Source organism: Bos mutus, chromosome 2 (assembly GCF_027580195.1).
Source record: "Bos mutus isolate GX-2022 chromosome 2, NWIPB_WYAK_1.1, whole genome shotgun sequence".
Taxonomy (NCBI): Eukaryota; Metazoa; Chordata; class Mammalia; order Artiodactyla; family Bovidae; genus Bos; species Bos mutus.
In genome coordinates, this window is record NC_091618.1 from 104,123,016 (window position 1) to 104,150,430 (window position 27,415).

The following is a 27,415-nucleotide window of genomic DNA, read 5'->3' on the forward strand; positions in this document are numbered from 1 at the left end:
GTTGAAAAGCAGCACACATAAGCAATTGCAAAATAGATTAGTGTTATCAAAATCTTGGACAAACAAAAACCCTGACATATGAAGAAATAGAAAACAAATTATACCATCAACATCTTTAAATGCCCATACCTACCCCTACGAGTCCAGAACCTCAGTTTCTTAATCATTTAACCTATTTTAAATCATTTTACAATTGCTGTTTTTATTCACCCATAATGTTTATCCACAGATATAATTGTATCGTGCTGAGATTGGGATAAAATTAGACTACATAGTTAATGATAACCCAGTGAAAACCAGAGTTACAAAAGTAATCTTCAGAAAAATATCTCTATAATAAACCTAAACAAGTAGTGTCCAGGGTCCAACATGAGAAGAACTGGCCAATCCCAGAGTTAAATCCAGATTCATGAGATGGCCTTGAGGCTACTGTTTGTATTCACCATGATTTTTCCATTTGTAAATTAAGACTGAAAATCTCTTCTTCATTTTCCTGCCTTTGACAATAAGGGACTAACCTTAAACAGTAAACGTTACTATTCTACAGTGACTCTGATTACATAGGCTCCAAAGAGTAAATAACTAGATTCAATCCTATGGAAAGGCATAGACAGAGCCCCGTTCAAGGAGCCCTGGAGAGGTTGGCAGATCTTTTCTGTTCAGGAAGGAGCACTGTTCTTTGACATCATTGGCACTCACACTGCCAGCCCCTTCATCAAGCCATGGAACATATTCGGTTCAATACCTGGGCAATACTTGAGCCTTAGGAAGCTTATCTAATGAAAGGAGAGAGTCCTTTGGAAAAAGATCTTAGGCCTTTGAGTTAGACACTCATGATTTGAAAGCAAGCTACAATGCTTACTTTTCTGTTTTCCCTTCTCTGATATCAGAATAGCACAACTTCCTGTCGGGGCTTTTATCAATGATTAAATGAGGTAAACCATGCAAAGAGCCTGGATAGTGCCTGAAACTTAGCCCTTCAAAATAATAACTACTCCTGATATTGTTTGATTGGCCCTATAATACTGCTAACAAAACAGATACATAAAGAGTTTAAGTTTCTTTTCTGCTATCACACAATGGAAAGACCTGAACTGACACAAAATTTGTGTTCATAGCAGAGAAGAATCCATGACCTGGAGGAAAAAAGCATCTTAAAAACTTATTTGGCGGTCAGAGTTGCTAGGGAAATTTCATAATTTTATAATTAACTAAAAATAGCTTTATTTTAAGCCCAGCGATCTCAACAGCAGTTCCCATTTGATCTGGACATCTACGCTTCACTGCTTATACTTCACAACAAACCTTCAAATTAGAAAATTCACTGGAGTAATTAAGATTTTTAATTGGAAGAAAAAGTATACAATTTGCAAAATGTATTTAATTAGCCCTCAGACCACTCACTGATCCAACACATAATTTCCAAAACAGTTGTACAATTTAATACATCATCTTTGCTAAAAAGGAAACCATATTATTAAAACAGCTAGATCTGACTTAAAGGGTAAACATGTCCTGATCAAATTATATTCTTACTTCTTGGCATTTAACCCAATTCCCTTTAATGTCTCACTTCTTTTTTAATGCTTCTAAGCTTGTTTTTCTATTAATTATACAAATCATTAGTATTAAAAGGCGATATAATTGTTTCAAGAAGTGGCTTCACAGACTATCTGCATATTTAATCAACTGCCTCTAAATTTTTAATCATTTGAGTCCAGGTTCTTGTCTTGAAGCTTAACGTGATAACAAACCTACCAACTGGTACAACTAATTGGTACAGAATTAGTCAATAATTTATAAGGTAAGAAAAAAAAATATTGGATGTTACAAAGGTAAAAGACCGTCAGTCACAGTTATTTCTGAGAGGTACCAGCAAAAATAGCACTTGCTTCTCCAAATACATGGTGTACTGGTGACACCCACTGGCAGTTCTTTGGCATTGTTCAGATTCTTTGCCTTTTTAGTGTAAGAGTTGTTTAAAAAAAAATCAGCAGATCTTACATACTTATGCCTTTCTTTAATGTTAAGGTTAGTTGGATTAACCTGTACACCCATTACACTGAGTGGGACATGTGTCCAATGAAGAGCTTGAAATTCAATAATATATGTGAATTATTCTGTGTATTCTGAGTTAGATCCCAGTGATGCTCCTGGCCATTGTGAGTTTGAGAGAAGACAAACGAAGACACAGTGAGAAGAGAAACATCTTCAGTTTTTATACAATTGGTGAAAATCAATACTGTAGTGTTACGCTAACGGGGATGTGGTGAAATGCCTTGCTGCTGTCATTTTGAAAACAGTGAAGCATTTGGGAAAGACTGGCACTGGGTAGCAATGGTCAAGTGCACTAAGATTAGTAGCTCTCAAAATTTAGTAAACAGCAGAACTATGTGGATTGCTTATTACAGCTACAGATTTTGGGGCTTTATTGCAAAGCTCTATCAGAATCTCTGAGGAAAGTTTCTAATGTAATTGGCTCACAAACCACACTTTGAGGAATAAAATTCCTTATCCTCTGTGCTCCACACATGGAATTAGATACAGAATGCAGAACATACGGTTTTGGATGCCCAACTGGGGGCAACGTGGGAGAGAAGTCCAACTTTACCACTGGAACAACTTATTTAAATGACTTCTTTTGCATTATATCACTTCCAGTGATTTGATCATCCCCTGGAGGAGGAAATGGCAACCCACTCCAGTATTCTTCCTGAAAATGTTCATGGACAGAGGAGCCTGGTGGGCTACAGTCCACGGGGTCGTAAAGAGTTGGGCACAACTGAGACTGAGCACGCCCACACTTCCAGTAATTTGATCGTCAGCTCATTCAGAAGTATTTAAAAAAATTTTTTTTCAAATCTTCCAGGCAGTACGTATACGACAGAAATAATTTATGATTGTTTATAAATGGAAATCAGATTCCGAGAAAGGAGTGAAATTAAATAGGTGAAGAGTAATGAGTGTAAAACACTCAAAGGCAATATGTCATTTATTCTCACTATACTTATCAATGTGTTAGCAGTATTGTGTTATTTGTAGGTGGTAAAATCACAAGTAAATTTTTTTTGCTACATATACCTGAGCTTTTTGCAATTAGAATGTGTTTATTTATTTTGTAAGTTTAGCTAAACATACCCATCCTACAGGCTCTGGGGAAACCACAGTTGTTCAAGGATCAATCAACCAGAAGCTTCATGGATGCCTTTAAGAATTGAATCACTGCATAAAGAGCTTGGGTATTTACTCAGAAACTACGATTTCATAATTTAAATTAATAATTGAGACTTGGAGTGAAGAACAAAGTTGAGAAGACCTGACAAGGTAGAGGACATAAAGGAAAGAGAGCACAAGGCCTAAGCTATTTTCTATGAGGAACCAAGTATAAGGTGCTACAGAGATGGGGTTATACAACAGTAAAGGCAGGAGGGACAGCAACTAGGATTTAGAGGGGGTGAAACTATCTTCAATTTTTTGGAGAGATTAAAGATTAAAAATGAACAACGTAGATTGCAAGTCCAAGTAGGTTATTTCTTTTAGCTGCAATAAAATGTCACAGTGTTACAAAGTCCAGTAACAAAAAAGCAACGTCCCTTCAGAGAACATGCTCAAACCACCTTCAGGCTCCCAAGGACCTGTGTAGGATTCTTGTGTGTCTGGGATAATGTTGCTGGAAGAGAACTGGGGAGTTTGATGCTGTAGCCACTTTGTAATCTTTACTAGTCTCTCAGGATGAAAGCCAAAAGCTCCCCAGCCTCAGAAGATAAAAACAGGTCTCTTCTAATGAAAATTCTCTAGTTCCTTTGAGTTACAAAACCACAGCCTGGGGAGAGAGCCTAAATTTAGACTTTTCTTCTTTCCTTAAGGAACTGTCAAAGAGCTGCCAAGATGTGTGTTCATTGTCCATTGAGAATTAATGGGAAATAACTAATCCACCTGTTTTGGAGATAGAGTAACATGCTCACATTGAAACAGTAGCTTGGATGGACAAACACCCAATAATCCAGATGCATATTTTACAAGAATGCTAGTTCACATTAAGAAATAACAATTGTATTAGAAAAGTAGAGAGTATAAAATCACTTATATAAAAATTTCCCTGTGTTGATTAGTCTCTTTTTCTTGAAAATGAAGAGAGATTTATTTTTCTGAATATAAAAACTACCCATTCATCAAAAGCAATAAAGAAAAATTACAAAGCCAAATAGAAAGTCAGCCAAGAATACCATTAATTTTATATCATAGGGAGAGCTGCTGCTGCTAAGTCACTTCAGTCGTGTCCGACTCTGTGCGACCCCACAGACGGCAGCCCACCAGGCTCCCCCGTCCCTGGGATTCTCCAGGCAAGAACACTGGAGTGGGTTGCCATTTCCTTCTCCAATGTGTGAGAGTGAAAAGTGAAAGTGAAGTTGCTCAGTCGTGTCCGACTCTTAGCGACCCCATGGACTGTAGCCCACCTGGCTCCTCCATCCATGGGATTTTCCAGGCAGGAGTACTGGAGTGGGGTGCCATTGCCTTCTCCACAACAAATCTCTACTGAGCACTCAATATCTGCCTTAGATATTTTGCTAAGTTCTGAGGTTACAGCCATGAACAAAGTTCTTTCTTGCCAGGAACTTACACTTATAAGCTTCCCTGGGGGCTCAGATGGTAAAGAACTTGCCTACAATGTGGGAGACCCAGGTTCAGTCCCTGAGTTGGGAGGATCCCTTAGAGAAGGGAATGGCAACCCACTCTGTTATTCTTGCCTGGAGAATCCCATGGACAGAGGAACCTGGCAGGTTACAGTCCATGGGGTTGCAAAGAGTTGAACATGATTGAGCGACTAACACTTTCACTTTCACTTTAGACTTATAGAGAAAACAAAAATTAATGAGTAATTCAATAGAGTGCGACAAGCATTATAATAGAAAAATAGCAGGAACATATTATTGGCTAACCTACCTAATCTGTAATCAAGAACATTTTCCTGAAGAAATAATATATTACATAAGCCCTAAAGGGGGAAAAGTGTTACCTGGGTTGGAGAAAACAGTAATGTGTTCGAGATAAAGGGAACAGTACATGCAAGAGCCAAAGCTAAAGAGAACATGTCAGAAAAGAGTCTATTCCAGGGCATTAGCTAGCTGGAAAATAGAACACAAGGGAAAGTGACTAAAGATAATGCTGGAAACACAAAGGTCAAATCATGAAAGCCTCATAGCCCTGTTAAAAAAGCTTTATCCAAAGCCAGTAGGAAGCCATTGAAGTTTTTAAGTAGAGGAGTGGTATGATCAAGTATTTTTGTGAGACCACTCTGAGTATAGAGTATGGAATAAACTTGAGAAGGGAGGGTAAGTATAGAGAAAGATCAGAAAAAGAAAGGCCAGCCAAGAGTCTGCTGTAGTAGTCTAGGAAAGCAAGTGGCCCAGATCTGTGTAATGGCAATGGAAGTGGGGAGAAATACGCAGATATAATCAACATTTTACAGCATTTGGTATTTCTAGACTGTTGTTTGGGAAGTTGGTGGTAGCACGTTTACAAAGCTGTGAAGCTCTGGAGGAGATCAGGTCTGGAGGGAAGATAAAGAGATCCATGAAAATGTAGTGTGATGTAACTATAAGATATACAAATGGAGACGTTGAACAAGTGGCCAAATAATCAGATCTGAAGTTCAGAAAGGAGGCGCAAGCTTGAAAGCCACTTAGACTGTATGTGACCGAGAAGGCAATGGTAACCCACTCCAGTAGTCTTGCCTGGAAAATCCCATGGATGGAGGAGCCTGGAAGGCTGCAGTCCACGGGGTCGCTGAGAGTTGGACACAACTGAGTGACTTCACTATCACTTTTCACTTTCATGCATTGGAGAAGGAAATGGCAACCCACTCCAGTGTTCTTGCCTGGAGAATCCCAGGGACAGGGGAGCCTGGTGGGCTGCTGTCCATGGGGTCACACAGAGTCGGACATGACTGAAGCGACTTAGCAGCAGCAGACTGTATGTGAAGCCATGAGAATAAAGGGACGGAGTAAAATAAGGAGGGAGGGAAATTTATCTTATGGCCTAGCTAAGCAGAGCAAGATTTAGGGAATGAGCAAAAAGGGAAATGGATTTGTAAAAAAAAAGACCAAGAAGAGGTATCCAGGACTGGAAGAATAAACTTTTGTTGACATGGAAACCAAAAGAAAGGAATGATTCAAGAAAGAGAGACTGGTTAGAAGCACCGAAGTTGTTGAAAGAGCACGTGTGAAAGATCTGAAATGTTTCCTTTCATGTGTGGTCTCACAGTTTCAAGGAGGTGGGGGAATGTCAGCGATTGTGAGTCACAGCAAGTGAAGAAAAGGTGATGTGCAAGAAGGTACTTTATAAAGAAGGAGGCCAGGGAGAGAGTTAGAGTTGTTACTAAGGCAACCAAAGGGTGATGTTTTTTAATGACTACAAAAAGTGAAAATTACATCTTAGCTGAGGGCAGATAACCTTTTTGTTTTTTGCAAAACAAGCTGCATCTACTTGGAAGGGCAATGACCAACTCAGAATTCCTGACATTAGGCTGACACTTGAATGTTCTGTTTCTTACCTCTGCTGAAGTTTTAGTTGCTTGTGTTCCACCTAAACCTTGACATGGAGTACAGTCTGATCCCTTGACTTTCTACCACAACACTCTTCTAAGTCACTAGTCTACGTGGGGATTTCATGTCAGGTTTGGGAAGATGAAGCGCTGTTGAACTGTAGAAGCACACGGCAAACATCCTAGGAAATACGTCCTCAATGTCCTTATTCTTAAGAATCTTTTACAGCCTGGTCTCCAGAATTTGCCAATAGCCATCTTTCACCTTGGCTTCCAGCCGCCCACTCTCTCATTAGATCACTTGATTCATTTTCTTGCTGCCTCCCCTGTCTACTTCCATGCCCAAGTTCTTATCTTCCCATGAAAAATGAAGTTCTCTGTACTTAATTTTTTCAGCATCAAGTTTCAGACTCATCTTCCTACATAAAGAGGTGCTAAAAAAAGATAATTATTTTTCTAAGAATTCCAATGGCATCTGTTAAAATTGTAACTTTGTCACCATCATAATTATTACAATCTTCCTAGTTTGGGGACTTCACGGGTAGCTCAAATGGTGAAGAATCTGCCTGTGGTGCAGGAGACCTGGATTCGATTCCTGGATCAGTAAGATTACTTGGAGAAGGACATGGTAATCCACTACAGTATTCTTGCCTAGAGAATTCGATGGACAGAGGAGCCTGGCAGGGTACAGTCCAGGGGTTCACAAAGAGTCAGACACGACTGAGTGACTAACACTAGTTTCTTTGGCCCTAAACCTACTAATAATTTCCAGCTCCTCCCTTTACCCCTTCATGTCTCTCATCCAATGTCTGGTGATAACACTGATGATTTCTTCCTCCCATAAAATCATTTTTCATGCCCATGACTGGACAGCAGGCTCTCCTGATTATTGCCCAGATTACTGCAATAGCTTCATGATGGGCTATCCTCCTTTGGTTCCCCTCTCCTCCTTAGTCATCTAATACAGAGTTACCCTTCTAATCCAGATATCATCAGAATACTTTTATCCTCTAATTATTATACTCATTGACTCAATAGATATGTCTGAGAATTTCTATTATGCAGAGCATAGATAAAAAGGCAAAGCTCATTTCTGATTTCAACAAGGTAAAGATGAAATGGGGTGGCACACTGAGGTACCTGGCTATGACTGTCCTGAACTAAAATGTAAACCATAAGCTTGGCTTTCCAGTTCTGTTAGCCATGACCTTTCCCTCTGTCACATGTCCTGTACACTTCAGTTACAATGAAGCTATCATTTGCTGGAAGACTCTTAAATTTAACCTGTGCCCTTTCCACACTGGCTGGCACTGCCACTCTCCGTTTGATGACACTCTCGGCTCTCTCTCCAAGGTTTGGCTTTATAAATGTAATCCCCACAGGCCTTCTAGGACCCATCTCAATCTTTCCATCATTCAGCAAGTGTAACCAATGTCTCTCTCCCATTGTATTTATAATCTTATTCATCTTGGCTTCTGGGACACCTTTGTATATCCAATACTGTAATATTGAATTTAGCAGGTCCTTCTGTCTTCTTCCACTCAGTCATGTATTAGCTCAATTCCTGTGTTGTCTAGGTGGAGGGAAGGATGTCTCTGGATCAGGTTTTCAGTCTTCTACATTTCCCACTTTATCAGTGTTATTTGGGGGAATGGAGATGGAAAGCATGAGCATCTCAATTATCACTTTGTATTAATCTAGTGGAAGGAAGCATGGGAGTCTGTAGGATCTGGTACAGGTAGGGACAGCTGTCCACATCGTCTCTTCGGGTAGCAGGGGGAGAGCACCCCAAGCTATACTGCAACTGTGGCTTATTCCATAAAAGCAGTCTTACAGGAAGGACTGAAACCAGGGCTGAGGCACAATTATTGATGTATATTGCGCCATTCTTGGCAGGAAGGGCACACAAGTGATGGCATGGCAGATACTCAGTGGTGGAAAGGGCAATGTTCCAGGGAGGCAGAGTACCTGAATGTACAATCACTAACATGATTATCTAAAAATACATCAGTTAAGAGTCCAGATAGTGTGCTAAGCACTTTACGTGAATTTCATTTCACCACCCAACTGAAGAAGTAGCGATGATGCTGATATTGATGATGGTAACCCCCTTCATAGGAAAGAAGAAACTATGACTTGGCCAAGGCTTCATAGCTACTATGCAAAGGCTGGCATCCAAATCTGCAAAGTATGATTTCAGAGCTACAATCTTAACTCGAGTTCCCAATGCCTGGGGTGTCATGTGGAGTTGAATTAGGAAGCAGTAAATTTTTTATAATTACAAAGCAAACTAGGGTGGTAAAGGACTAGTCACCTGATACTCTAACTGTAGAAACAAATATTTATGCTGGTTAAAAATTCACTTGGATTCCTTTCTCAAGTTGGGAAAATCTCTGCAATGACGTTTTGGGTTAATATAGTTATGTGCTCAGTCCAAAGGCTAGGCTTTCTCTTGTTCACATCTATAATTTGTGGCCCGAGATATATGCAACTAGAGCCATTATAAGCAGTGCCCTGGTTATGAGCATTCCTAAGTGTTAAGTGGTAAAAGTGTGGGAGTCAGGGCTGGCAGGGAATGACATATCCCACAAGAGGCAGGTATGGTTTGGTTGAGGGTTCAATAAATGTTACTAGAAACCTGCATCTCAGGCAAACTACTCTGTGCCCCACTGGTGTGGTAACACTGACTGAGCATTACCCTTGTATTCCCTAGAGGATGTGACACAGAAAACTGGAGGCTTTATATGAGCAACAGTCAGTGCAGCCAGGAGGCACAGAAGGTCACACTACCTCATGTGTCCAACTGGGGTCCACCTACATATATAATCGCACAGTTACAGTTCTGTTATTACTTTCTTTTGAAATCCTATTTTATTTTATGCATTTAAAGATATTCTGTGAAGGGAGTTCATAAATTTCACCAGAACTGAGAGATGGATCCAAGGCACAGGAAAGTTTAAGAATGCCTGGAAATAGGGAAAAGAGCTCTTAAAATAGTGGAGCCAGCTTGAAACACCGATTTGTAACCATTACCAATGGTAATCTTTCAGAGAAATCATAATTCAGGTGGCAGTCTGATAGCAGTAATGTAACATAGCTACCACATGTAGAGTTAGCACTGTTGGAGATCAGAAGCCAGAGACCACATGGGGCTCTAACTAATTGATGCTCAGTTCAATAGCTCAGTCGTATCTGACTCTTTGCTACCCCCATGGACTGCAGTATGCAGGGTTTCCCTGTCCTTCACCCAACTCCCAGAACTTGTTCAAATTCAGGTCCAGCAAGTCGGTGATGCCATCCAACTTTCTCATACTCTGTTGGTCCATTCTCCCGACTTCAATCTTTCTCAGCATCAGGTCTTTTCCAAAGAGTCAGTTCTTCATATAAGGTGGCCAAATACTGGGGTTTCAGCTTCAGCATCAGTCCTTCCAGTGAAGAATCAAGACTGATTTCCTTTAGGATGGACTACTTGGATCTCCTTGCTGTCCAAGGGACTCTAAAGAGTCTTCTCCAGCACCACAATGCAAAAGCATTGATTCTTTGGTGCTCAGCTTTCTTTATAGTCCAATTCTCACATCCATACATGACTACTGGAAAAACCATAGCTTTGAGTAGATGGATCTTTGTTGGCAAAGTAATGTCTCTGCTTTTTAATATGCTGTGTAGGTTGGTCATATAGCTTTTCTTCCAAGGAGCAAGTGTCTTTTAACTTCATGGCTGCAGTCACCATCTGCAGTGATTTTGGAGCCCAAGAAAATATAGTCTTTCACTGTTTCCATTGTTTCCCCACCTATTTGCCATGAAGTGAAACGATGTCCTTTAATTATAGGGGACTGGAATGCAAAAGTAGGAAGTCAAGAAACACTTGGAGTAACAGGCAAATTTGGCCTGGGAGTACAGAATGAAGCCGGGCAAAGACTAATAGAGTTTTGCCAAGAGAACACACTGGTCATAGCAAACACCCTCTTCCAACAACACAAGAGAAGACTCTACACATGGACATCACCAGATGGTCAACACCAAAATCAGACTGATTATATTCTTTGCAGCCAAAGATAGAGAAGCTCTATACAGTCAGCAAAAACAAGATCAGAAGCTGACTGTGGCTCAGATTATGAACTCCTTATTGCCAAATTCAGACTTAAATGGAAGAAAGTGGGGAAAACCACTAGACCACTAGATTTGATTTAGGTATGACCTCAATCAAATCCCTTATGATTATACAGTGGAAGTGAGAAATAGATTTAAGGGACTAGATCTGATAGACAGAGTGCCTGATGAACTATGGACAGAGGTTTGTAACATTGTACAGGAGACAGGGATCAAGACCAGTCCCAAGAAAGAGAAATGCAAAAAAGCAAAATGGTTGTCTGAGGAGGCCTTACAAATAGTTGTGAAAAGAAGAGAAGCAAAAAGCAAAGGAGAAAAGGAAAGATACATCCTCTTGAATGCAGAGTTCCAAAGAATAGCAAGGAGAGATAAGAAAGCCTTCCTCAGTGATCAGTGCAAAGAAATAGAGGAAAACAATAGAATGGAAAAGACTAGAGATCTCTTCAAGAAAATTAGAGGTACCAAGGGAATATTTTCTGCAAAGATGGGCTCAATAAAGGAGAGAAATGGTATGGACCTAACAGAAGCAGAAAATATTAAGAGGCGGCAAGAATACACAGACCTGTACAAAAAAGATCTTCATGACCCAGACAACCATGTTGATGTGATCACTCACCTAGAGCCAGACATCCTGGAATGTGAAGTTAAGTGGGCCTTAGGAAGCATCACTATGAACAAAACTCGTGGAGGTGATGGAATTCCAGTTGAGTTATTTCAAACCCTGAAAGATGATGCAGTGAATGTGCTGCAACTCAATATGCCAGCAAATTTGGAAAACTCAGCAGTGGGCACAGGACTGGAAAAGGTCAGTTTTCATTCCAATCCCAAAGAAAGGCAATGCCAAAGAATGCTCAAGCTACTGAACAACTGCACTCATCTCACATGCTAGGAAAGTAATGCTCAAAATTCTCCAAGCCAGGCTTCATCAATATGTGAACTGTGAACTTCCAGATGTTTTAGATGTTTTAGAAAAGGCAGTTCCAGATGTTTTAGAAAAGGCAGAGGAACCAGAGATCAAATTGCCAACATCTGCTGGATCATCGAAGAACAAGAGAGCTCCAGAAAAACATCTATTTCTGCTTTATTGACTACAACAAAGCCTTTAACTGTGTGGATCACAATAAACCGGGGGAAATTTTGAAAGAGATGGGAATACCAGACCACCTGAGAAATCTTTATGCAGGTCAGGAAGCAACAGTTAGAACTGGACATGGAACAGACTGGTTCCAAATAGGAAAAGGAGTACGTCAAGGCCGTATATTGTCACCCTGCCTATTTAACTTATATGCAGAGTACATCATGGAAAATGCTGGTCTGGATGAAGCACAAGCTGGAATCAAGATTGCTGGGAGAAATATCAAAATCTCAGATATGCAGATGACACCACCCTTATGGCAGAAAGTGAAGAAGAACTAAAGAGCCTCTTGATGAAAATGAAAGAGGAGCATGAAAAACTTGGCTTAAAACTCAACATTCAGAAAACTAAGATCATGGCATCCGGTCTCATTGCTTCATGGCAAATTCATGGGGAAACAGTGTCAGACTTTATTTTTCTGGGCTCAAAGTCACTGCAGATGGTGACTGCAGCCATGAAATTAAAAGACACTTACTCCTTGGAAGGACAGTTATGACCAACCTAGACAGCACATTAAAAAGCAGAGACATTACTCTGCCAACAAAGGTCTGTCTAATCAAGGCTATGGTTTTTCCAGTGGTCATGTACGGATGTGAGAGTTGTACTATAAAGAAAGCTGAGAGCCGAAGAATCAATGCTTTGGAACTGTGGTGTTGGAACAGACCCTTGAGAGTCCATTGGACTGCAAGGAGATCCAACCGTCCATCCTAAAGGGAATCAGTCCTGAATATTTGTTGGAAGGACTGATGGCAAAGTTGATACTCCAATACTTTGGCCACCTGATGCGAAGAGCTGATTCATTTGAAAAGACCTGATGCTGGGAAAGATTGAAGGCGGGAAGAGAAGGGGACGACAGATGATGAGATGGTTGTATGGCATCATCAACTCAGTGGACATGAGTTTAAGCTCCGGGAGATGCTGATGGACAGGGAGGCCTGATGTTCTGCAGTACCTGAGGTCACAGAGAGTTAGACACAACTGAGCAACTGAACTGAACTGATGGGACTCGATGCCATGATCTTAGTTTTCTGAATGTTGAGTTTTAAGCCAACTTTTCCACTCTCCTCTTTCACCTTTACCAAGAGACTCTTTAGTTCCTCTTTGCTTTCTGCCATAAGGGTGGTGTCATCTGCATATCTGAGGTTATTGATATTTCTCCCAGCAATCTTGATTCCAGCTTGTGCTTCATTCAGCCTTGTATTTCACATGATGTACTCTGTATAAGTTAAATAAGCAGGGTGACAATATACAGCCTTGACATACTCCTTTCCTGATTTTGAACCAGTCTGCTGTCCCATGTCCAGTTCTATTGCTTCTTGACCTCCATACAATTTTCTCAGGAGGCAGGTAAGGTTGACTGGTATTTCCGTCTCTTTAAGAGTTTTCCACAGTTTGTTGTGATCCACACAGTCAAATGCTTTAGCATAGTCAATGAAGCAGATGTTTTTCTGGAATTCTCTTGCTTAACTGATGTTGATCACCCTAAAATAGAGCTAAGACAAAAATCTCCAACTGATATATCAGTCAGATCGTATACCATTATATATGTGAAATAAGTAATTATTCTGAATTACTAAACACTCCTAGTAATTTTTATCTTGTCTGACTAGGTCTCCTGAATGTTTCAAAATAAATAATTCTCCCATACAAGAAAAATGAAACAGAACAATGTGGATGTACCAGATCTGCTTTTTTTTTTCTTTCTGTCTAGGACTGTATACTAACTCTAACATATGAAAAGCAAAAAAAGAAGAAAACACAGCTAATCTGTCCTAATCCTAATCCAAAAGTGGCGTGATAGCAGCAAGGAGATCAAATCAGTCAGTCCTAAGAAATCAACCCTCAATAGTCATTGGGAGGACTGATGCTAAAGCTGAAATTCCCATACTTTGGCCACTTGATGTTAAGAACTGACTCTCTGGGAAAGACCCTGATGCTGGGAAAGACTGAAGGCAGGAGGAGAAGGGGACAACAGAGGATGAGATGGTTGGATGACATCCCTGACTTACTGGACATGAGTTTGAGCCAGCTCCAGGAGATGGTAAAGGACAGGGAAGCCTGGTGTGCTAAAGTCCATGGGGTCACAAAGAGTCAGACATGATTTATCAACTGAACAAGCAGAATTTGGCTAAACCAAAATGAAAAATAATCCAAATGTAATTTGTATTTTTCTTGGAAATTCATTTAAATACTGTACGAATTCTGGATGTATCTGACACTCTCAGATTTAATTTCCTATAAGGTATATATACTAATTAACACCTGTTCAAAATTCTTTATCAGAAAGAACCAGAAAGGATAATGTCAACCTTTCCTCAATAATTTTTCTTGGCTCATGCTTTAAGATCAAAGTGAACAATTCTGTACAAAATCTGGGCTCCACAATAATAAATTTAGATAATGAATGAAGTTAGAGACACAATAGCGAAGACAAGCACATGTTGGTCAATTTATGAGAGTCTAGCATTTAAAACAGGACATTCTGATACTGGTCAATTTGACTCTGCTGCAAAACAAGAAAATGCATATCAATTCAAAACAAAGCATTTTTATAAATCAGAGATAATCCAAGATATCCTACAAGGTTGAAAGTGTCAAGTGTGTTTACCTCTTGCTCTTCTATTTAGAGATCCTGTGTGTCATCCAAGCCTTTGTAAGACACCAGATCTATCTCTTTTTTTGGTGTTTTTAAGATTTGTATTTATTTATTTATTTTTAATTGAAGAATAATTGCTTTACAGAATTTTATTGGTTTCTGCCAAATATCAACATGAATCAGCCGTAGGTATATATATGTGGACAGATCAATCTTTGATAACATCAGATTTGTGTTCTAAGTTTTGGTGTTTTAAGAATTAGGTTTGAACTGGCTAAAAATAAATTGAGTACACTTAAATTCTGTCAATAATTCTTTTCTAGTAACAGCTGATTTTATTAGCATTTTGTGAATATTTTCAGATGCTCTATTACTAAAAATGTATAGCTTTCATTTAAAACTACAGTATGCATTTTTGAAATATTATTCTTAAAAAAATCTTAACTTTCCCACAAAGTTTTACAAGGATCAGAGCAGATGGGCAACATTGTGTATTATGTTAATGTTTTTTTGCTGTTTAACTTCTCATCGTTTTTTAGAACACTGAATACCCTTCTCACAAAAAGTAGGAAGAATAGAGATAGAATCCGAACAAAAGCTTTCTAGATGGTCTCAGGGAGGTGATAAGGGAGGCTGGTGTCACAGCTTTCCGAAACCTTTGTCTTCCATAGTGATGTTGCCAAGGTAAGAAACTGAAAAGTGGGTATGAAAAGAGAATAGCATGGATTTACCTTTTTGAATCTTAATAGATTTTTACATCTTAGATTTTAATATTTTGATCAGGTTAATGATCTAGCTGTATAAGGATCTAAAGAACCTTCTGAAAGTTACAGCATGGGGCAAATGAGAAACATTAAGGTGAAAATGTTACACTGTCATAAATTTACATGCCATGAGAAAGCATGTGCAAATTATCTAAATCCCCTCTACATTTTGATGATTTTTTTTTTACATTTTGATCATTTTCTTAAAAACAGGTAGTCACAGTCAATCCTTAAATAAATGAAAAAAATGCAATAAATCATGTCACTGATAGGTACAATACCAGTGTAAATATTATGGTATAATTAATAACTTAATATGTAATAAAAGTCATTCTGAAAAATCAATATATTTCAAAATAATTTTAAGCTGTTATTTCAAAATATGATTTGATCTTAAGGTTATAATAAACTCAGAAAATATACAATTCAAAATACTTTTTAGTTTTATTAACAGGTTGCAGGTAGCTTCTTTTAATTGATAACTCAAATTTTTATCATACTTCTTAAGTTATAAAAACAGTAGTATAATTGAAATTCAGTCCACAAATAATTCATTCTGAGCCTCATATTTTTTTCACATTTTGTGGTTGAGAATTCTAATGCTGCTATAGTAAATAAGGACAGAAAGATGTCTAAATTATGTATATTTGAAGAAAATATTATAATAATGTAAAATCACACAAGAACACACCAAATCATTTTTTTCTGAGGTTTAATTTTAACTAATGAATTTTTAAATGATGAAGGTAATGTCAATCCAAATCTTGAATTATTTGTAACGTACAAACTATTTTTTGTAATTGTAGGTGAAATAGATTATTTTCACCATGGCAATGCCTTCACCCTTATTTATGGTCTTTTTCTTGAGTTCTTTTTCCTCAACAGTTTAACAAGTCACTTCTGGTTTGGCTAAAGTGCAATCCTAGCACAATAATGTTTCAGCTTGCAAGGAAGAACACCCTTATTGAGTTGATAGAACTCCACCAACTGGATTAGATCCGTAAATCTTGTATGTCCATCATCTAGGGTGTGGAACATCTCACCATCATCTTCCACCTGAAACAGGAAAAACAACAAACCAGTAAGAAGGGAAATAACTACTCAGAAAGTCAATCATGTTCTATTGCACACTGCATCTTTAAATGCCAAAACTGACACATTTATAATACTAAAGGACAGTGAAGAGAAGATTCTGGCACATCCACTTCTTTTTTGTAACTGTACTTGCATTTAAAGGAAATATCATCTGATCCCAAGGTAAGCAGTGTGGCTCTACTTCCTGTATCTTCAATTCTCTTAACGGTCTATAGTTAGAATAGTAGGACCAGTCTGAATCAATACAGTACACAGTGAGAAATCTGCACTATTTAGTGTAAGAGTCAACAAAAGATTTTAGTATGCCTACCCTCAGAAAATAATTTCCACTTCTAATTGCTGTCTACCTAAAGCCTCACTTTGTATATTTAAAAATGAACATCCACCAGAATTTGTATCAGTAAATTGATTCTGGAGCAGTCAGTCAAACATTATGTTAATGGAATGACAGGTTGATTTGGTTTTTTCTTTTCCCTTTGCATTGAGATCTTCGGGCATTAAGCAATTCATAACTTGCCAGGGATGTCACTTACATAATAAAATGCAGTCAGGAAGAAACTTCATATGGATTGGATAATTTCAGAAAGAGTTCATTTGAAAAAAGAAAACACTAGCAACTTAGCAATTTCATGTTAATACTTTTTGAAAGTAGACTGGATCTCTGTTCCACACTATCTGGTTCTAATACACAGACCACATGCATACATACATGCACGCTTGCACATACACACACACATATGCAGCAGGAGCAAGAACAACAACAACAAAATCTCAAAGCAAGCTGTGCCACCTGGAAGCAGAATTACATTTTTAAAAGGTGTTCAGAATAGTTTAAATAATGATCTCCAGTGCTACAACACCTGCTTACATATCCATAATGATGATTATAAACAAAACTACAAAAAAAAATTTTGGGACAAGAGAGAACGGGCTTTAAAATAATGGTTTTTAAAGAACCACTAGTAGATTTCAGGAGAAAGAATTTTCAGTGGCCTTTTAATAATAAGTGGCATGGGGTCTATACAATATTACCAAATCATATTTCATGAGAAAAGGGAAATTTAATTTTTACAATTCCTGTATTTCTTATATTAATTCAGACTCATAAAACCATTTCTGCCATACTTAACTCTAGTCAAAGCACAAGCTCCCATATTATATTTAATAAAAGAACCAAAGAAAACTAAAGTCTCCAAAGCTTGTGCATTAAGATCATCTCTAATACACGAATAAGAAATCACAAATACTTACTGGTATAATTTGAAAGTGCTTTATTTTTTGTCCATGACTCATTGACAGTACAAAAGTTTTGGGGTTACTCTGACTATCCCGTACCAAGAAAACTCTAAAGAGAGAGAAGGAATTTCAATGTTTTTCTATATTTATTCATGGATTTCATAGAAATATAGCCTACACCAAATCCAGGAAGTATATTCCTAAATGTAGCTGGAGTTTTCCTTTTACTGCGTATTCAATGATGGGATTATCCAACATGGTAAACAATATGGTATGATATACTCTAATACTATAAAACTATCATTGGAATTAATTTAATTTTAATAGTATAAATGACAGTCATCTGTCAGATTTTTTTGCTCACAATAACCAATATAAAGCTATGCTGGCATCAACAATTATTGCCAAGTCCTTTTTCCATTGGGAAGTTGGGTAATCATATGCAACTTTTTGGTACAGAGAATGAATCATTAGCATATTGTTACTTCTGGATCATGTAAAGTCCTGCAGAAAGAAACTTTTTAGAATTAAAAAATTTTAAACCCACTCTTCTATACTGGATCCTTTTTTTTTTTTTTTTGGATTCTGATTCCTACTACTACCTACAACTAAAACTGAGAAGTGAATATATTCTAAAAATCAATCCTGAAATCATTTATTAAATGTTTGAACAAAATACTTTTAGTAAGAGAAATATCCAAACAACATTTACTTCAACCTTGAAAAAGGTAGCATAAAGTCTCTATAACAGGCTAGAAAAACAAGACGTGTCCTAATGGCCTAAGAAAAATGTGGCCAGGCGTGGATTCTTATTAACTGGCAACTCAGTGCATCACCATCTTTGTATTAATTGCTGGCAAACAGACTGGGCGAACAGTTCCCACTGGTGACTCCGATAACTAATCTCACTGTACCTGAGGCAAGAGACAGCCAAAAGTGAGCCATCACAGACGTCTGACAAGATTATCCATTTCATCTGTGCTGTGTGATTCTGACATTCCATCTCTGGGAGATGGGACAAAAGGGAGTTTCCCTGGTCAGTCAAGCTCTAAGCCTCACCTGATTCCTGATTCCTGAGTGGATCAACACTACCACCTAGCGGACTGCCCGACAGCATCACATCTTTCCAAAAGGAAGACCAAAAACAAGTTTTTACATTAAAAAACGTAAAACATAAGGATATGTCATTCTTTTGGCAGTTATGTCATTCAATTAAAAAAACTGGGCTCAAAAATAAGGAAAATTATAATCCTCCAAAATATTTTGACAATCCTTTGTGATTTATTTCTTTTATTGGTCTTATCAAACAGTAATTCTGCTGATTGTTCAGATTTAATCTAAAAAGATCTAGTTCCATGTAGAATATATTGAAATCTTTTCTTATTTAGAGCCTACTGAAATGCTGACTTGCTATTAATAATCTTCTACATGAAAACGCATTTTTGTCTAAATGTCTGTATTAAATCACCTTGAAATCTTGCCATCATTTTAATCCAACCCTTGAAGATATAAGATCCCATTACCACTTGTTTAAATTGATGCTGGTTTTATTTCCCATCCAAACCTCAATACAACCTCCTTAATTTGTACTGCATTTAGGAATAAAATTCAGCTAATATTATATTATAGGAAGTATCTATAATATTGAGTAATTTGAGAAGAATAAAATTCTTTAGAACATAAATCTTGCATAGTAAATTTTCTGCTTCTCCTGTGTCTTCTATGGTATCCCAAACTAAAAGATAACATGAGAAGAGTCAAAAAGTACTATTTTCATAGGTTTATATTACTTGAAACTGTTAAAATTTAGAGGAAAGAAATGGGATGTAAACAGAAAAACATGAAATAGTCTAAGTACATAAGAAACAGCTTTTTGCTTTACTTTTATGTTTTACTTTAACACACCCTCCATCAAACTTAAAAAAATGTGCAACATGTAAAATGTGGTTCATGGTTTTGTAAGATGCGGTTTTGTCATGACACAAACAGTACTTTGCCATTGTACTAATCAATTCAAATCAAAATGTTGACACACCAAAACGTGTTCAGTTTTCCCCCATCAATTAATATCTGAGATGCACAGAATGGGAAAATATTAACTATCACTGTTTAAGACCAGAGAATCCTATTCAGCTATCTTCTTTATGGACAAAGACTATGCAACTGCAATATAACAGGTATTGTCTAGGTATTGCTAGGATTCAGTGGCAACCATCCTTACAACACAAAGTCACTTCTGTTTTATTGAGCCGAAATCAAAACTCTCTCTGTTGAATAAGTAATTACTGATTATAAGAGAAATCAAAAATCAGTGCTATTCAAAATCTAACTTACCCATCCACTAGACCTTGCTGAATAATCAATCGCTGAGCTTCCTCTCTAGAAATTTTGTGGTGAAACCATGGTTGGGACCGGTGGATAGCTGAAGAAATAACGTGGGGTAATACAAGATTTGTTTGAAATGATCATAGTCTAATGACATGTACTTTGACCCTGGCCCCTCAGTGACTACATCTAAATGCAACCTTCCCACCCAGCTGGCCACGGCGACTGTGCGCAGACATACCCATGCTTGCGGCAGAGCTCTGTGAGGATGCAGTGGGGCTACCGTGACTGCCCAGGCGTAAACATCCTTTTTTCTGCATAAGGAAGTGGGAGACAAATTTCAACTTTCGGGGTGAAACAAATTCAAATCATAAATATTTTGAAGAACATGAAGCTAATCTGTACCCTCCAAGCTAGTCCTTCTTCAACTGCAACGGAAAGGGCTTCAGTGGGATTTTCTATAACTCTGGTTTTCTGGCCTGAGAAATCCATTGCTACCAGGGAATTCTCTGATATACTTCTCTGGAAAAAAGCACATTTTTTTTTACCTTGAAAATACCTTTGAAGTTACCTTTCAGTCCTTTGCTGACAATATATCTCCATTTTAGGATATGGTTCCAAAGGTAACTAGCAGGAAATTAAAAAGTTAACAATACATATTGATAGGAAATGATGCTATAAAATAATTTAAGTAAGTTACACAGTTATTTGTTAAGGTCACTGAATTAAGAGAGATTATTAGCTTTCAAGGTAAGTATGTCTTTCTCCTAAAGCAACCCTGTATCTTTTTATTCATTTAAGCAGAAAAATACCAATTCACAAAAAAATAATCCTTCATATGGCTAAAAATATCCATCACTTCCAAATTCATCTCTCTATTATGCTTTGAAATTCATCAATGGTTATTTAAATGTTAAATCTACCTACTTATAAAACAGCTTTTATTAAGATTCAAGATACACTAAAGCTATAACAGATTCACTTACATTACTTCTTTAGAAAGAAACAGTACTCATATTTTATAATAAACCAACAACATGTATTTTAAAAGTTTATCACATCAACTTTCCTCTAACTTAGAAAATGACGTTTAATGAAATAATTCAGATAACTCCATAATATTAAAATTTCTATGATTTAGTATGTGAATGTGTTTTCATCTTATGGGCATAAACATGGCAAAATAAGAGTTGCAAAACTTAGTCTGAATGATGAAAGAACCAATAGAAAAGGAAGACATCTTTAAACATAATTTTAAACAAGTAAGAAAGTCATCTTTGCCAATTACTTTTTTCATTCATAGTCTCTGATTGTGAAAATAAAACACCCAAAACATGGATCTTATTTTGTTTTTTCTTTGTTTAGGACTCTAATTCACAACCATCTTTCTTTAAAATGTGTCATCTTAAATAATGTATGCTAAAAAAAAAAAAAAAAAAAAACTTGTCAAACTCTCCGATTACAAGTGTCACTCGGTTTACAGGAATAAAACCTCTCCAAAAGACAAAATATCCAAAACCAGCATGTGTATGCATGCTAAGTCACTTCAGTTTGTGACCCTATAGGTTACAGTCTGTTGGATTATCGAAAAAGTGAGTGAGTTCCAGAAAAACATCTATTTCTGCTTTATTGACTATGCCAAAGCCTTTGACTGTGTGGATTACAACAAACTGTGGAAAATTCTGAAAGAGAAAGGAATACCAGACCACCTGACCTGCCTCCTGAGAAATCTTTATGCCAGTCAAGAAGAAACAGTTAGAACTGGACATGGAACAACAGACTGGTATATAATTAGAAAAGGAGTACATCAAGGCTGTATATTGTCACCCTGCTTATTTAACATATATGCAGAGGACATCATGAGAAACGCTGGGCTGGATGAAGCACAAGCTGGAATCAAGATTGCTGAGGGAAATATCAATAACCTCAGATAGGCAGATGACACCACCCTTATGGCAGAAAGCAAAGATGAACTAAAGAACCTCATGATGAAAGTGAAAGAAGAGAGTGAAAAAGTTGGCTTAAAACTCAACATTCAGAAAACTAAGATCATGGCATCTGGTCCCATCACTTCATGGCAAACAGACAGGGAAACAATGGAAACAGTGACAGACTTTATTTGGGGGGGCTCCAAAATCACTGCAGATGTGACTGCAGACATGAAATTAAAAGATGCTTGCTCCTTGGAAGAAAAGTTATGATGAACCTAGACAGCATATTAAAAAGCAGAGACATTACTTTTCCAACAAAGGTCTGTCTAGTAAAAGCTTTGGTTTTTCCAGTAGCCATGTATGGATGTGAGAGTTGGACTATCAAGAAAGCTGAGCAGCAAAGAATTGATGCTTTTGAACGGTGGTGTTGGAGGAGACTCTTGAGAGTCCCTTGGACTGCAAGGAGATCCAACCAGTCTCGCCTAAAGGAAATCAGTCTGAATATTCATTGGAAGGACTGATGCTAAAGCTGAAACTCCAGTACTTTGGCTACCTGATGCGAAGAACTGACTCTTTGGAAAAGACCCTGATGCTGGGAAAGACTGAAGGCGGGAGGAGAAGGGGACAACAGAGGATGAGATGGTTGGATGGCATCACCGACTCCACTGACATGAGTTTGAATAAGCTCCGGGAGTTGGTGATGTCCATGGGTCACAAAGAGTCGGACACGACTGAGTGACTGAACTGAACTGAAGTGACATCATGGTCCGCCAGACTCCTCTGTCCATGGGATTCTCCTGGCAAGTATATTGGAGTGGGTTGCCATTTCCTCCCCCAGAGGATCTTCCCTACCCAGGGATCAAATCTATGTCTCTTAAATCTCCTGCATTGGCAGGTGAGTTCTTTACCATAGTGCCAACTAGGAAGCCCATAAACCAGCATGCTGCTGCTGCTGCTAAGTCGCTTCAGTCGTGTCCGACTCTGTGCGACCCCATAGACGGCAGCCCACCAGGCTCCCCCGTCCCTGGGATTCTCCAGGCAAGAATACTCGAGTGGATTGCCATTTCCTTCTCCAATGCATGAAAGTGAAAAGTGAAAGTGAAGTCTCTCAGTCGTGTCCGACTCCTAGGGACCCCATGGACTGCAGTCCACCAGGCTCCTCCATCCATGGGATTTTCCAGGCAAGAGTACTGGAGTGGGGTGCCATTGCCTTCTCCGATAAACCAGCATGGGCAATGTTTAATAGGCTTTCCCCACTGGTCATTAATAGAAGAGCAACACACAAAAAATGGGCTTCCAGATGGAGCCAGCGCTAAAGAATCCGCCTGCCAATCCAGGAGACAAAAGAGATGCAGTTCAATTCTTGGGTCAGGAAGATCCCCCAAAGGAAATGGCAAACCGCGTTGGTATTCCTGCCTGGAAAATTCCATGGACAGAGAAGCCTGACGGGCTACAGTCCATGGGGTTGCAAAGAACTAAACACAACTTGAGTGTGTGCACACACACACACACACACACAACACAAAAAAAGTTTTCATGGTAAAGGATGAGCCAATATACACCTGGAGACTCCTGGCTTAAGGCCATTTTGCCTCTCTCTCCACATGGTTTCTTCCATATCCTGCTTCGTCTAACAGACTCTAGTCAAAGTCTGCTTGAAACAAAACCTGGTTCATACAAAAATGGGATGGGGGGATCATTTATCTCTGCGTTACACATCCCACTTTGTTAGCATTTATTGTTTCCTCTCGAAACCTTGCTGTAGTGGTCCACAATCTTATTATGGTTCCTCTTTATTTGTGGAGATCTGGCGTGCAATCTTTCATTTGTTACAGGAGTTTTTGCAACTGACAGCTGCTCTTTCCAGACAGATGCTGTCTCTGTAATCTCTATTTGCTGTCACACCTTACTTTGCCCTTCTCACCCCATGATCTTCTCTGCTGGGTCATGGACCAGTCAGATATACTTTTGCTTTGCCAACATTAATGAAAAGCTTCCACCTGCCCAAGCCACAGAGTAACTGATCTCAATCATAATGATAGCTTTATCCTTATAATATCTCTGCCTTCACATGCCAAGATGGCCTCTGTAATCACAAGACTCTGATAACATAAAAATACTGTTAGGAAAGAAAAATAAACATAAGCAGTTGTTCTTAATTCGCTTCTCATTTTTTCCCCTATAGTATGACAGGCTGAAATGTAAAACAAGATCCCATGTTCCATAATTACCTGACCTTAAGTAGGGAGTCTACAATACAAATAAGTATTTTCATTTGCTACGTTAACTATGCTAGGGGAACACACAGAAATAGAGCAAATGTTTTCTACTGAATGGCAGGTGGTAGATGAAAAATTAATAGTTTACCTTTGGTGGACAAAGAAATGGAAGTGAAGCAAAACCTGACTTGAACCAAAAGGTCATTTTCAGCTCAATTTCTTTCACATAGGAAAGCGACATTGTTAACATTCAGAATCAGTGTATTTCTCAACTATTTGTCCCTTTTCCTAGCTCTTCCATGGGGTGGATAAACAGGGCAAGCCCCAAAAATAAAAGTCCATGATTTTAATAGCATGTCTCTCTTTAAGAAAGAAGGAGCCTGAGTACACCCTCCATTAGCCAGATCAACCTTGAGATCAGATCCAAATACTTTTGAGTGAGGCTGGGGCATGAAATGTTTTTCAGGCAGCTTAGCTAAGCAGCAACTAGTTAACTACTCAGTCTCTGCCACTCCAGGGCTTTCCTGGTGGCTCAGATGGTAAATAATCTGCCTGCAATGTAGGAGACCCAGGTTCAATCCCTGGGTCAGAAAGATCCCCTGGAGAAGGGAATGGCAACCTACTCCGGTATTCTTGCCTGGAGAATTCAATGGACAGACAAGCCTGGCACGTTACAGTCCGTGGGATTGCAAAGAGTCAGACACGACTGAGCAAGTGACTTTCACATAAACATGCAGTGCAGGCCATAGTAAGAGGGCACAGAATTTCCTCAGATAGTGTCTGACACTCACCTCTCATCAGTGTCATACAGAGCCACAGGACATCAGAGGTATAATCATTTCTACAGATCACACAACCACCCTCCCTTATTTTATACTGCAGGACAGCAGTGACTCAACCAAAGTCACACTCTTGGTAAAAACAGTGACAGGCCCTATCTAAGGTTCTTTTCTGTACCACGGGATGGGAGGTACAGGGAAGAAAATGCAATTTGGAATGTCTAGCTCAAGGTCAAATATGAGAAACAATACATAAGAACTTCAGTTGATTTGCTTCTCCCATCCCCTCATTCTGGCCAGGGTCTAACTGATAGATGTTCCTTTAAATGAATTCTGTTTTTTGTCCTAAAAATAGGCCAAATATCTGCTTCTTGAAATATCTGCTGATGATTCTCCTTCCAAAGCCTGATGGGGTAGCTACTGTGTGCTGTATATAGTTAAGATGTTCATTATGGTATGATAATTTTTTCTCATTTCCCTTCTCAAAATGAATCCCTGGAGAAGAAGACAACATTGTCCCTTAAAACTATAACTAAAGTAGGCAAAGTTTTTCCTGCTGTTCCTTGAACGTGCTGCCTTGATGAAAACCCAGAGGCAGGTGAGGTCACTGACTCTCTCATCTAGAAACTATCCTGGGATTCTGTATACATATCAAAGTAAACACAAATGCCTCCCCAATCTTTTAAGTTTCCTTCCTGAAAATTAAGAAGAATAGAGGTGCCATTTTGTCTGATGTCAACTGCCATACAGGACTAGGTCCTTGTCCGCATCACAGAGATTCAAACCTCTTGTCCTTGAACTCCTGTTTACAGCCAAATTCAAGACTCAAGGAGTGTCTTTTCTTATACAAGGTGTTGAACAAATACAGCTACATTAACTGAACCATCATAGATTTACTGATCAACAGTAGGATCAGTTTCAATGGAAAGAAGCAAGAATAATACTATACTTGTATATTAATGACAATGATGAGACTGGAAAGGACTTATTTTATAGCTTTTTTCCCCTATGATTAAGAGGATACTAAATAATAATTGCCTCCAAATCATGGCTGCTATTAACATGCTCATCCTAATAACTTTAGACTCTGAAAGAAATTTAGAAGGATTTAGAAAAGGATTAAGATAATAAAATTCATTATTCATATATACATGAATTAAAAGATTAGGGTAAGCTGACAAATTATAAAAATTCTCACCTTAAAGCTACTGCTTTTATAAAAATTCATTACATTCCTTACTTCCTTATTTTAGAGCTAAAAAGTAATAGATATAAAAATGAAAAGTTACTCTTCCTTAACTTAAAGCACCATAACTACAGAATTGGAATTCTTTTTCCATATTAGTCTATCAGGATACATAATCGACATTATTTCATGCCTCATTCCTAGAACTGAGTGTTTTATCTGCTATGTTACCATGTGCGAAAATGCACCTCCCTTGGTCACAGCCATGAAAAGCATGTTTTAACCTAAGTGTAAATGCAGCATGTTAGCCGATTGGTCACACAAGCTCATACGTCCAAATTTCCAATATATTCACCAGTAAAGAGCACAAGCAAAAACAGCAGAACATAAACTTTAAGTTCAAAAATAAATTTCTTGTTAATGCACAGGAAATTAAAATTAGGTCCCAAAGACGGGGAAAGATGTATCTGTGTATAAATATCCAAGTGCCATTTAGGATAAACTTGTGAAGCGGTGCTAGTCTTAATGTAATGCACAACCAATATTTTGGCTTGCATCTTTTGGGTTTCCTGGAGAGCGGTATGTTTTTCAAGGACCTGAAACTTTAAAAATATTATTGTTAGAAAATCAGAATGCAAAATAAGTCACAGGCTATGATAATCCCAGAATTAATATTTAAATAAATAAACCTACAATCAAATCAATAATTAAGAAATATCTACACTCTCAAGGACAGTGTTCTATAAAATATCTTTTTAAAATCTAAACTTCAATGTAATGACACACAATGACTCTCATAATTCTTTCAAATATTTAAAATTTTTCTTTAACATAAAACATTATTTTATGTTTTATTATGTTTTATTATGACTACTTAATGTATGCCCCACTATTTGATTTTATCACATAGGTTGCACTCATATAAGATCCAAAAGTAAATAGTTTAATATAACATGGTAAGAAGCTGTCCAAAAGTTACTTTACTTGACCAAAAAAAAAGGAAATGTATTATAATGTACATTTATAATGTAATGTGATTGCAAATTAATGTAATGTAAATATAAAACAAAATGTAGGTTCAAAAACTTGGTCCTTACCATGGGAGATATACTCTGAGAACTGTAGCCACTTCTGCCTTGATACGGATGCATGTAATTCTGGTACAGCTGCATGCCATACTGCAGAATAAATAAATAAAAACACAGTCCCACCACTTTTACCACATATGTAACTTATGAAAATAAATACTCTCATTCATTATACATCAATATAAAAAACGAAAATTACAAGCTTTCATTAAAATAAATAAGTAAAGCAACCAAAATTTTGAAAGATAAAATTTTACGTTCTAAATAGGACGGTTTAAAAGAGTGGTTTTTATTGGGACCCACACTTAAGTTCTAGCTTACAATACAAAGATCTGGAATTGACATTCCTACTCATTATTCTTGTGTCAATAGCACCAAAACTATGTGGAGTGGTATATCACCTAGTG

At 38.0% G+C, this 27,415-nt stretch overlaps 1 protein-coding gene across 6 annotated transcripts in view; it reads right to left on the reverse strand.

Annotated features, from left to right (window-relative positions):
* Positions 1-14,463: 14,463 nt before the first annotated feature.
* GRB14 (growth factor receptor bound protein 14) overlaps positions 14,464-27,415 on the reverse strand; it is a 136,013-nt gene continuing 123,061 nt past the window's right edge. The window contains exons 7-12 of one of the 6 annotated variants that reach the window (XM_070357678.1): positions 27,018-27,098; positions 20,211-20,327; positions 20,047-20,119; positions 19,815-19,902; positions 17,496-17,589; positions 14,476-16,205 (exon numbers count right to left, since the gene is read on the reverse strand). In XM_070357678.1, the coding sequence (XP_070213779.1) occupies positions 16,059-16,205; positions 17,496-17,589; positions 19,815-19,902; positions 20,047-20,119; positions 20,211-20,327; positions 27,018-27,098 (600 nt within the window). In that variant the 3' untranslated portion in view covers positions 14,476-16,058. Of the gene's footprint in view, positions 16,206-17,495; positions 17,590-19,814; positions 19,903-20,046; positions 20,120-20,210; positions 20,328-25,958; positions 26,523-27,017; positions 27,099-27,415 lie in introns of those variants that run through there. The other 5 variants (XM_070357671.1, XM_070357666.1, XM_005896156.3 and 2 more) reach the window with 5 other exon arrangements.